Source organism: Colobus angolensis, unplaced genomic scaffold, assembly GCF_000951035.1.
Source record: "Colobus angolensis palliatus isolate OR3802 unplaced genomic scaffold, Cang.pa_1.0 Scaffold9, whole genome shotgun sequence".
NCBI classification, from domain to species: Eukaryota; Metazoa; Chordata; class Mammalia; order Primates; family Cercopithecidae; genus Colobus; species Colobus angolensis.
In genome coordinates, this window is record NW_012122931.1 from 6900969 (window position 1) to 6913324 (window position 12356).

The window sequence follows — 12356 nt, forward strand, 5'->3', positions numbered from 1 at the left end:
TCCGTTCCTCGCCCACCTCCTGAGCCCTGGGGTCCGAGGCCCCCGGATCAGGGGGTTCAGTGGCGCAAGAGGGTCCAGCGCGGGAGTCGGAGAGCGGCCTCTCAGGTGCCCGGGCAAGGAACACTGACCCGGAGCTTGATGGTCGCACAGCAAGCTGCGCGCGCACCCAAGGAAAGCCGGCCCCGCCCCTCTCCGAAGTGGGCGGGGACGGCGGTTGCGTGCGCAGCTTTTGTTGTGACGCCACAGGTCCCTCTGGCCACGCCGCTGCCTGGCCACGCCTCCTTTCCGCTTTATCTTTTTCATTGACGAATGGGCTTTGATCTTTGAGGCCACGCCCCTATTCTGCGCCCTAGTACCGCCCTGGTTACGCCTCCTCTGGCTCGGTCGCACAGCTGCGCGGTGGCTGACTGACTTCCGCAGTGGTTGCCGGGATCGCGCTGATGTGGCCCCAACCCCGCCTCCCTCCCCGCCCCGCGATGTCGGAAGAAACCCGACAGAGCAAATTGGCCGCAGCGAAGAAAAAGGTAAAGTGCACCGGGTCGCGGCCCCCCGGCCCAGCCCCAGCCCCACTCCGAAGGCAGGACCACGGCCAGAGTCCCTGCCACTCCTGAGGCACACCGGACTGGGCTTCCCCTAGCGCCCCTGGGCTCCCCCTACAAAAGTCTTGTCAGCCAGCCCCGCCCCCTCAGCCGCCCAGCCCCCGCCCTCGCCAGTCGCCCCCGGGTGACTTTGGGCTGGTGACTCCCGGGGCTCCCCGCTCCAGACTCGGCCCTCACCTCCTGCCGCCCCAGAGCTGTTTGGGCTGGCATCTCCAAGGACCTAGGACCCCAGCAACTCAGACCCCTGCCCTCGCCAGTGACTTTGGGCCCGTGACTCCCGGGGCTCCCCGCTCCAGACTCGGCCCTCACCTCCTGCCGCCCCAAACCAGACCTCCCTGGGCGATTTGGGCTCGCGTCTCCAAGGACCTGGGTCCTGGCCCTGCGCTCCCCTCCCCCATCGGGGAGCAGCGACTCGGACGTCGCGCTGATGTTCCCCCCCAGGAGTGGAATGTAGTGACGTCACAATCCCCCTCGGAACCGTAATTAGTGCGCGAGACCAGTCTTTGATCTTAGGACCCAGTCCCCTAAGTTCTCATCTCGCTTCTGGTTCCTTTGGTCACAGCATAAATGTCCAGCTGGAAGGGGATTGGGGACTATGGGACCTAGGAGGGAGAGATTTCAGGCTGCCTTACACCCTTAACATAGACACTGATAGTGTGAAAAGCCTACACTTCCCCCGTGAGCTGAAAACATTGGCAGTATCTCTGGGTGGCAATGTGAGAACGGGATTGGTTTTGATTTTCCCCCAGGCTTCTACTCTCCAGAGAGACTAACATTTTTTTTCTGACTTCTCCACCTCATATTCGAATTCTGCGTGGTTCTGGGACCAGAGTGCCCTTCAGTGGTCTCTGGAATGAGATCTGCTTATCTCCTGTGGAACAGGTCTTGGGAAACTGAACCTGACAGCTTGAATCTTCCTCATATCATCTCAGCCTGGGGTACTTGAAGTGCCACAGGATAAATATCTTTCTGAAGCATCAGTTTCCCTTTATTTTCTTGAGAAAAAAAAAAACATTAATGTACTTAGGGATGACAGTCACATAAATTTCTAAGAGTATACCAGACTTTTCTCTGAAATGAGGCTTGGGTTGTCCTCTTTCTGTTGAATTCCCAGGTTCAACAGAAAGGCTGCCTTCTGCCATGAGGATACATTGATGTAAAAGTTTCAGAGGCGTAGGTGCATTTCTTACATTAACAAACGTGTGAGGATGTATGACTCTAAACCACACGGTATACAGTTCCTGCCGACTTAATGTTCCAGCCCACATTTTAAGATACATATTTATTTTGAGAGACGGAGTGTCACTGTGTTGCCCAGGCTGGCCTTGAACTCCTGGCCTTAAGTAATCCTCCTGCCTTAGCCTCTCAAGTAGCTGGGATTCCAGGCTTGACTTCTCCACCTCATATTTGAATTCTCCGTGGTGGAGTGGAATGTAGTGATGTCGCAATCCCCCTCAGAACCGTAATTAGTGCGTGAAACCAACTTTTGATCTTAGGACCCAGTCCCCTAAGTGTTCTTATCCTGTTTCTGGGATGAGAGGTAGAAAGGTACCTCTGCCTCTGGTTTTGGCCCCTGACAGCTGCTGATTTGTGGCAAAACCCCAGAGCTTGGAGTCAGAAGACTGAGTTTAAGTTCAATTCTTGCGTTTTTTTAAGCCGTGGTATCAGTCCCTCTCAGTCACTAAGTGATTGTGACAAGACCTTGTAGACTTGTTGGTGGCGTTAAATCAGATGGCCGGGCGTGGTGGCTCACGCTTGTAATCCCAGCACTTTGGGAGGCTGAGACGGGCGGATCACAAGGTCAGGAGATCGAACCATCCTGGCTAACACGGTGAAATCCCGTCTCTACTAAAAAATACAAAAAATTAGCCGGGCGAGGTGGCGGGCGCCTGTAGTCCCAGCTACTCGGGAGGCTGAGGCAGGAGAATAGCGTGAACCTGGGAGGCGGAGCTTGCAGTGAGCTGAGATCCGGCCACAGCACTCCAGCCTGGGTGACAGAGCGAGACTCCGTCTCAAAAAAAAAAAAAAAAAAAAAATCAGATGGTATATATGAGTATTTTGGAAAAATTGTAGGATGTAACTGTAGGGGCTTGTAGATCTCATGAGTATTACTGCTCTTCTTTTCCACAGTTGAGAGAATATCAGCAGAGGAACAGCCCTGGTGTTCCTACAGGAGCGAAAAAGAAGAAGAAAATAAAAAATGGCAGTAACCCTGAGACAACCACTTCTGGTGGTTGCCACTCACCTGAGGATGTGAGTCTTGGCTGGCCAGGCTTCTGGGGACAGGGGGCCCAAGGGGCAGTGGAGGGTAATTGTTATGATTGTGGAAGAACTGTTGGGTACTGATTAAGAGTTCTGGGTTTGTATCCTACCTGTCCATCTGCTAGGGATGTGATTTAGGGCAAATTGCTTGAGCTTTTTGGGCCTCTGTTTTCACATCTGTAAAGTATTGTTTTACTTACACTTGTGAAGTTTAAATGAGATTTGTTATTATTGTTGTTTTTATGTTAATCCCTAGTACGGGGCCTGCTGTAAACACCCAGGACACCCAGGAAATGGTAGTTGCTGTTTCATTTTCCTCATCTCCAGTCTCAAGGGGAAGCCAGGCCAATGAGAACAGCCACTGGCCATCAGGCTATCCCTTTAGGAGTCATTGAAAGGGCCCCAGGGTGTGGTGAGGAGAGCCCCAGGCACTAGGATTAGGGGAAGATCTAACTTATGAGTTCATCTTTGCCACCAGCTTGCTGCATGACCACAGAAAAACCACTTCTTCCCCTGGGTCTCAGTTTCCTCCTCTGTAAGATGACATTGGTTAAGATCAGTGTCTTTCAAACTTGTTTTTTAGCTGGAGCCCCCTTCGTTCAAGTGAACCCTTACTCAGAAGTTTGGATTTTAAAATGGAGGTGGAGGTCTCTAGCTCTACTAGATTCACTGCCCACATCCTGGGCCTAAGGAGAAGGGTCCAATGAGCATATTAAGAGCTGCATTGGTCAGGTGACTCCACTCTGTGTGACTGCATCCTTCAGGGGACTTTTCCATCTATTTGTTTCTGCCCCCAGCAAGGCAGCAGGTGACCATTTGGAAGGATGGCACAGGCCATGGTATTGATCTCCTCCACTCTTCGTCAGCATTTCGTTTCCCTGAACCCACATCTTCCTCCTTCCCTGACTTTCTTGCCTCTCTCTAAGCCACTTCTACCTTTCTCCCCCTGCCCTTGTTTTTCCCTTTTCGCCTCCTGTAGATTCAGGACATTCTGAAGGTGCTGGTGTCCGACCTTAACCGTTCCAATGGGGTAGCGCTCCCCCCATTGGACAAGTGGAAGGTGAGGCAGTGCCGAGACCCCTCTCTGGCTTGCTCTCTCCAGCTGTGCATGCCCCTGAGGCTTCTCTGGTTTGGGGGATACTTTGCCTCTGGCTTATTTTATGTTGCTGCCATTAACCTTCCGCCTGTTTATGTCCGCTTCTTCACTTGCTTGATTGATTGGGTTTTTATTCTTCCCCAAAATCTTTTATCATCTTGGAGAAGGTGAGACATACCTTAAAGTTTAACAGTTTAAAGGTAATTTGGGAATAACTTTCAGAGGTGTGTGGGATTTGGGGCTTTTTTTTTTTCTTCTTCTTTTTTTTGTTTTTGGAGACAGAGTCTCACTCTGTTGCCCAGGCTAGAGTGCAGTGGCACAATCTTGGCTCACTGCAACCTCTGCCTCCTGGTTCAAGTGATTCTCCTGCCTTAGCCTCCTGAGTAACTGGGATTACAGTTGCCCACCACCATGTCTGGCTCATTTTTGTATTTTTAGTAGAGATGGGGTTTCACCATGTTGGCCAGGCTGGTCTTGAACTCCTGACCTCAAGTGATCCACCCACCTTGGCCTCCCAGAGTGCTGGGATTACAGGCATGAGCCACTGCGCCCAGCCTGGGATTTGGGCTTTTGAATGCCTATTGTGGTTACTCTCAGACTAGGAGAGATGAAAAAAAAAAAAAGAAAAAACCCAACGGACCTTTAGGTTTTGCCCTAAAGGCAAAGATCAGTAAACCACATAGAAGTTAGTGATTTTTTTTTAATTAATTCACTTTGGTTTAAGAGTAGGGAACAAAGGGTTAAGAGAAAATGAGTCCACATTATAGTTGGAAGGATTGAAGCTATTTTTTCAGAGGAATTAACTGTAAAAGATGTGAGGTTAACCAAACAGATGAGTGACAAAGACGTTCTGCCCCAATCTCTCCAAATGGACATTTAGCCATATTCACAACAAAGGCACTTTGATAAATAAACAGTGGAGAAAATAGATGAACAAGGTAGGCTGCACACTGAGGGAGGCAGACTCCTTTGAAGGAGGCAAGAGATAATTTTGGACCATTCCAAATGCTCAGCTCAGGGGGAGGTTGGTTCCGAATGGACTCCAGGCTGGAGAAGGTGGCATTTGAGGCTGGCTTGAAGATTAAAGGTGGGTAACATTAATCCATATGGGGAGTGGGGGAGGCCGGGGGAGTGGTGAGGCCATGGCCAGAGTGTGAACTCACAGATCACCTTTCAAGAACACAGGGGGCCTGCTGGGGGGTAGGGCATGGGGGTACACAGGGCTAGGAGACAACCTCCTCTGGCTGTGATTTGGTGTTTCCTCCATCTCTGACTCACCTGGGGGACTCCTTCCTGCCAAGCCAGAGGAGCAGGACACAAATAGAGCCTGTTGGAGCTGGGTATGGAGAGAGGGACTGAGACAGAGCAGCCTTGGCTGCTGTTAGAGTTGTCCAGTCATCACACCTGTTACCCTCCAGTTGATCAGGTCTGTCCAGGTGCTGTGACTCACCTTGCCAGCTCAGAGGAGACACTGAGTGGTATGGTTGGGGAGCACAGGCCTAGAAGCGTCCTGTGGCTGAGTATTTGGCTTTTGCTCTGCCAATGGTCCAGTGGATTAGGGAGTCTGCAGCCTGTTTCCTTATGCTCTGAGATTCTGTGCCAGCCCAGGTCCCTCTATTCTGGAAACAAAGGCCTAGATCCTCATATTTCCTTCATGCTGTTTTGTTTTTGTTTTTGAGAAAGAGTCTTGCTTTTTCCCCTGGAGTGCAGTGGTGTGATCTTGGTTCACTGCAACCTCCTCTTCCTGGGTTCAAGTGATTTTCATGCCTCAGCCTCCCAAGTAGCTGGGATTACAGATGTTGCACCATTGCACCCGGCCATGTTTTTTTTTTATTTTTAATAGAGATGGGGTTTTGCTATGTTGCTCAGGCTGGTCTCGAACTCCTGGCCTCAAGTGATTCACCTGCCTTGGCCTCCCAAAGTGCTGGGATTACATGCGTGAGCCACCATGCCCAGCCCCTTGCTGTTTTTATACCTTCTCTATATCCATAACTGTTTCTAATGTAGGTTTTTTTTTTAATTTCTCATTTTTATTACCATGTAAGTTTTGTACTCCAGGAATGCAGGCCCGTGATTGTAGTATCTTGAGTAGAGCTGATAACATTTCCAGAAGTAGGGAATAATGGAGAGAGAAAAAAATACCTTAATGGGATGGGACATTTTGAGGATAGTAGGCTTTTTTAAAAACTCCATCTTGGCTACAAGACTTAAAATTATGAAATAACTTGATTGCTCACAAAATAATCATGCTATGTGTGTCAAAAAGTCCTCAAAAAAATGCTTTTTCAGCCAAGCGCAGTAGCTCATGCCTGTAATCCCAGCACTTTGGGAGACTGAGGAGGCTGGATCACCTGAGGTCAGGAGTTCGAGAGCAGCCTGGCCAACATGGTGAAACCCCATGTCTACTAAAAATACAAAAATTAGCTGGGCGTGGTAGCACACACCTATAATCCCAGCTGCTCAGGAGGCTGAAGCAGGAGAATCTCGAACCCAGGAGGCAGAGGTTGCAGTGAGTGGAGATCTGGCCACTACATTCCAGCCTGGGCGACAGAGTGAGACTCCATCTCAAACCAAAAAAAAAAAAAAAGAAAAGAAAAAAAAAATTTCCCTTCCTCTGAGCATTCCTGTGTCTAATCCTAGAGATCAGTGGGAACCCAGGATGCCAGGAGGGCCCTAAAGGCTTGCAGGGTCCATTGCTAGGAGTGCCAGCCTTCCCTCAAGGCTTATGCCTGGCCAGCAGCTGAACCCCTGCTCTGACCTATTAGATTCAGTTGTAGGCATTGTCAAGGCAACACCAGGTTCCATGGTCACAGTAAACTTTCAAAGATGCAAAGACAGCTTGGCTTATCTTCAGTTCCACCAGCCTCTGCAGCACTTGCTCTAAGGAGGGAAGCAGATTTGGGTTTTCAGACGCCAGGGCTGAAGGGTCCAGCGAGCATGCAGTCCTTTCTCTGGAGAGAGGTGTAGCCACTTCCCCCAGACCCAGCTTCCCTGGAGAGAAGTGTAGCCACTTCTCGCAGACCCAGCTTCCGTGGCCAGGCCCTGGCTCCCTGGTGTTTTTCTCTTGTCCAGCTTAGCTGGTCAGCCAGCTTTTTCCGCTGTCTGCCCATCTGGCCTGTCAGATATTAGAAGACCTCTAGAACCAGAGGCTTGGGTCAAGAGTAAGGCCAGAGCCTGGAGAGAGGCCGGGTGGGGCTCTGGTCAAGCAGGTAGGTCCATTTGGGGGTGAGGGAGAGGCTCCACGTGACCCCAAGTTCTGAATCCTAGGACTGTCCCCAGGTACGATTCCCAGGAAAGAGGCCCCACAACTTCCAAGTTGCCAGGAGCCATAGGGCAGATGTCTTACCTCTGTTTTCTGGGGTGGTTTCTTGGTTGGGTAGATGTTTTTGGAGGTAAGAGGTTGGGGTGGGGGTGGTGGCCATGGTTTATTCTCTTTTTACCTCCAGATAGTTGGGGAGAGGCTTCTAGTTGGGTAACTTTTTTTTTTCCCTGGGAAGGTCTGAATCAGAAACACAGCCAATAGGCCAGGTTCCGTGGCTCACACCTGTAATCTTAACACTTCGGGAGACCAAGGTAGGATCACTTGAGCCCAGGACTTTGAGACCAGCCTGGGCAAGATGGCGAGACCACATCTCTATAAAAATTAGCTGAGCATGGTGGTGTGCACCTGTAATCTCAGCTACTAGGGAGGCTGAGGTGGGAGCATTGCTTGAGCCCAGGAGGTGGAAGCTGCAGTGAGCTATGATTGTGCCACTGCAGGGGAGAAGGGAAGGGAGGACAGGAGTAGAGAGGCAGGCAGATAGCTACGGTGTGCATTGCCCAGACAACTACTTCCTCATCACCATCCTCTGCCCACTAGGGGCCCAGTTAGGGTCACTCTGCAGCACAGACTGGCCTTCTGGAAGAACAGTGCCTTTCTCCTCCCTGACTTTGGCACACCTTCCTCCCGCCGGCTGCGGCTGCCACAGGTCAGTGCCTGCTGCTGTCTTTTGCTGAGCTCCAGAGACAGCGAGGTCCTCGTGTTCATGAAGGAGGCCGTGGAGCCCCTGCTTTGAGCTTTGGCCATCTGAAATGCTGCCTAGCAGCCCAAGGCCTGGGCAACCATATCCACACCCCTGAGTGGCTCCTAGCATGTGTGACTGTCACTCTGACTGCAGCAACACCTATCCTACCTGTTCCACACCCTTGTGTTCATGGCACTGAGGCACCTTCTGTCCTACATGGCCCCCTAACCCCCTGCTCTGTTCTGTGACAGACACCCAAGGACAATGCTGATTCTCTACAACCGTCTGATGACACCGTGTTACCTGGCGGTGTCCCTTCCCCTGGTGCCAGTCTCACTAGCATGGCGGCATCTCAGGTTCGTGCCTCCTCCCCCTCTGCCCACTCCCCTCCTGTACCTACTATGGATTATCTTCTCCTTTCACAGGTAGCTTGTTTCCTAAGGCCAAGGGCTCTTCCTGGGGAACGGGCTGGGGGAAGGCTCAGACTAGGCTTTTTCTTGAGGTCTGGGGATATGGAAGATTGTTGGAATGAGTTTGGGAGCTTGACTCACCCTGTCCTGGGTGATTCTTAGCAGACATTGAATGACCATCTCATACGTTTCTTCCCACACAGAATCATGATGCTGACAATGCCCCTAATCTCATGGATGAAACCAAGTGAGTGTCTCCTGTTGGGGTGGCAGTCTCTAGGCCGAGAGAGTCAGGGAGGCCACTGCCCATGACCTTGTTTCCCATTGAGCCACCTGCACCCCTGACCCCTGTATCTCCATCCCTAGGACTTTCTCATCAACCGAGAGCCTGCGACAACTCTCCCAACAGCTCAATGGTCTTGTTTGTGAGGTACCTCAGGAATGGAGGCCCAGAGTGGGGTGTGGGGGGAAGGGAACTATGATAGAAACTGAGGCAGGGATTCACAAGAGAAGATCCTGGGACCAGCCAATGTGCTGGGTAATGTTGAGGAAGTCGGCTCTTCCCTGAGCTTTCTCCCTTGAAGTTGTGCACATGAAGGAGTTGGACCCTGTGACTGGTTGCATCATTTTATCCTGCTGCAGAAGCACTGGATGAGAGGTGCTCGGGAAGGAAGGATGGTGGGGAAATATGAGCCATGAGAGAAGTTGGCACAAAGGGGTTACGGGACAAAGGGTCCAAGTTAGAAGAGAAAATGTTGCCAATTACTGGGGAAGAAAGGAAGTCAGAGGGCTTAGACACTGAGGGGACAGAACATCTCCATGTGCACTCTCATCTCTTATAGTCTACGACATGTGTCAATGGGGAGGGCCCTGCATCATCTGCTAACCTGAAGGATCTGGAGGTAAGAGGCCCTGGGCCGTGGCCCAGTGACCCTGGAGGCCAGCCCTCCAACCTCCTCCCACAGCGGGGGCTGGGTGCCCCTCTGCCAGCTGAGACAGCCCACACACCCCCCAACCCTAATGATTGCTCTCTCTACCTCTCCCCCCAATCCTCCTCCAACTCCTCCTCTCTGCATGCGCCTCAGAGCCGGTACCAACAGCTAGCGGTAGCCCTGGACTCCAGCTATGTAACAAACAAACAACTCAATATCACGATAGAGAAATTGGTAAGAGTCCAGTGGGGTCCCCTGATTCCACGCTGCTAATCCTGGGCTCCAGTTTCCCCTTGGGACCCTGAAGAAAGGGGCAGGGGGCCCCTGGTGCCAAGGGCGAATGGGGAGCTGGGGGGCCCAGGCCTCAGCTGGAGGGACCCCAGAGCACGGAGCATGCAGCATGGCTCTTCTGTTGCTGCCCTCTTTGCCTACTCTCTCTTCTCTAGACACCCCTGCTTGAGTCCTTGTCACACATGCCCTGGGATTGTTGCCTCTTGGGGAAGCACTAGCCTGACTGGTTGTCAGGAGCCCCGTATTTCCACCCTGACTCAGTCCTTAATTTGCTCTTGGATTTGGGACAAGCCACCTCTCCTTCTTGGGCTTACATTTCCTGAGGAGATAGAGTTAGAGAGTATCAAAGGTCTCTTAGCTCTGAGAGTCGAAGATTTAAAGGCCCACTAGAATGTAAACCTCAGGGCCAAGGGCTCCTGTCTGTCTTTTTCTGTCTGATATCCCTGCTATTAAGAACTGTACCTGGCCTATATGTGCTCAGCAAATGTTTGTTGAATGAACACACCTTTCTAAATCACAGACTGGCAGAGGGTGGGCTTTTCTCAGACTCCATCTCTAGAGGTTTATGTTACTGTCCTTTCAAGAGAATCCAGATTCAGACTTTCAGTTCTGTGGCTATGGGCAAAACCCAACAAAGACACAAATCTCCTTTCCTTGGGAGCCTGAGGAGAGTTTAGCAGTTCGTGTTCCCATTGGGTCTGAGAACTTTGCCTTTAAAATCCATTCCTGGCCCCTGCCTACCCCTTCCTGGTCTGGGGAATAGGGTTGAGGGGGCCACCCTCAGTCACCTTCCTTTGACTCTTCCCCACAGAAACAACAGAACCAAGAAATTACGGATCAGTTGGAAGAAGTAACGTGATTTCTTTGTTTGCTCACAACATGACAGCTGGGTTTGGGGGGCACGCAAATGTAGAGGCCTCAGTCTCGTCTCACCCGCTCCCAGCCTGGGGAAGAAGGCTCACCCCCCAAGATTCCACCCCATCCCCACAGGGTCCCTGATAACCTGGTCCCACGGGTGGGCCTGTCCTGGGGCATTGGTGGCATTCTGGGGGCATGTCCCTTGCTGTGCCATCTCTGCCTCCCCCTAGTAAGAGCTCTGTCTTCCTCTTCCTGTAGGAAAAGAAAGAATGCCACCAAAAGCAGGGAGCCCTAAGGGAGCAGTTACAGGTGAGTGGAGGGGGTAAAGTTCCGCCCTGTCCTCTGGAGAATGTTTCTTTCCTTCTTTTTCAGCACTTGCTTGGGTTTCCTCCCAAAGGTTCACATTCAGACCATAGGGATCCTCGTATCAGAGAAAGCTGAGTTACAGACAGCCCTGGCGCACACTCAGCACGCTGCCAGGCAGAAAGAAGGTGGGAATCTGGGCACCCCGTCATCCTTCAACCTGGCACTTTGACAGACCTTTAGGGTGAGTCCTCTGGACCCCATCTCAACCTCGCTCATTCCAGGAGAGTCCGAAGATCTGGCCAGTCGCCTGCAGTATTCCCGGAGGCGTGTGGGAGAGTTGGAGCGGGCTCTCTCTGCTGTCTCCACGCAGCAGAAGAAAGCAGACAGGGTGAGTCCAACTGCCTGCCCCGAACCCTGGCAGCCTGGCTTCCCAGATGGAGCAGTGAGCCTAAATGTCTCTTCTGCAGGGTTGAGTGTCCTGCCCAGAAGGCAGCATGGGCCATTTGTCACTGCTTTTGTGTGTGGTTGTTAGAGGCATCCTGGGGCTGAGTCAGCTGCTGTGGGTGGGTTGGGGGGCACTGTGGGGAGTGAACACTGGACGCAGAGCTTGGAGGCCAAGTGCCCGCCCTGTCCTTACCTGGCTGTGGCCTTGGCCAAGTCCTAGGTTGGGGAATGTGGCATTTGTTCTGTGAAGGTACAGAAGAGTATCTTTAGTATGTTACCATTTGTGTAGAGAGAGGGAACGTGTGTGTGTGTTTGTGTGTCTGTGTGTCCATATGTCTGTACATATGTACTATGACAATATACATAAAATATGTCTGCAAGGATTCGTAAAAAACTCAGGAGAGAGGAGCAGCATGGCTGGAAGATACTTCCCTTCTGTACCTTCAGAGTTTTGGACTATGTGAATGTATGATCCTTTCAAAAATTGAACAAAAGATTAATTTCCCTCTTCCTATCTGTGCCCCCACCCCCAGGGAACAAATGAACTTGGAGAGTCAGATATACCTGGGTATTCAAATCCTAGCTCTGTCTAAGTGATCTTAGGCAAGCACTTAACCTCTAATACTACATATTTTTCATCTACAAAATAATATTGCAGTGAGCTGTCTCATGTGGTGGTTATGAGGATTAAATGGGATTATTAGCTTGGTGCCTGGTGAAACACTCAATAAAGGTTCAAACAGTGGTAGTAATAATGATAATAATAGCAATATTATCTGATCTTTCTGGGCCTCTGTTAGCCAGCTGTAAATTAAATCTTGGCCAGGTGTGGTGGCTTATACCTGTAATCCCAGCACTTTGGGAGGCCAAGGCGGGCAGGTCAACTGAGGTCAGGAGTTTGAGACCAGCCTGACCAACATGGCAAAACCCTGTCTCTACTAAAAATACAAAAAATTAGCCAGGTGTGGTGGCAGGTGCCCGTAATCCCAGCTACTTGGGAGGCTGAGGTAGAAGAATTGCTTGAACCCGGGGGCGGAAGTTGCAGTGAGCCGAGATCACACCACTGCCCTCCAGCCTGGGTGACAGAGGGAGACTCCGTTTCTAAATAAATAAATAAAGAAATAAAAATACAAAAATTAGCCAGGTGTGGTGGC

At 51.2% G+C, this 12356-nt stretch overlaps 1 protein-coding gene across 2 annotated transcripts in view; it reads left to right on the plus strand.

Annotated features, from left to right (window-relative positions):
• The first annotated feature begins 377 nt into the window (after window positions 1-377).
• Window positions 378-12356, plus strand: part of GOLGA2 (golgin A2) — a 21098-nt gene continuing 9119 nt past the window's right edge. The window contains exons 1-12 of one of the 2 annotated variants that reach the window (XM_011931284.1): window positions 378-524; window positions 2730-2852; window positions 3841-3921; window positions 8213-8317; window positions 8575-8618; window positions 8738-8801; window positions 9214-9273; window positions 9457-9537; window positions 10406-10444; window positions 10711-10761; window positions 10850-10943; window positions 11040-11146. In XM_011931284.1, coding sequence (XP_011786674.1) covers window positions 441-524; window positions 2730-2852; window positions 3841-3921; window positions 8213-8317; window positions 8575-8618; window positions 8738-8801; window positions 9214-9273; window positions 9457-9537; window positions 10406-10444; window positions 10711-10761; window positions 10850-10943; window positions 11040-11146 — 933 coding nt within the window. In that variant the 5' untranslated portion in view covers window positions 378-440. The remainder of the gene's footprint in view (window positions 525-2729; window positions 2853-3840; window positions 3922-8212; window positions 8318-8574; window positions 8619-8737; window positions 8802-9213; window positions 9274-9456; window positions 9538-10405; window positions 10445-10710; window positions 10762-10849; window positions 10944-11039; window positions 11147-12356) is intronic. The other variant, XM_011931285.1, reaches the window with a different exon arrangement.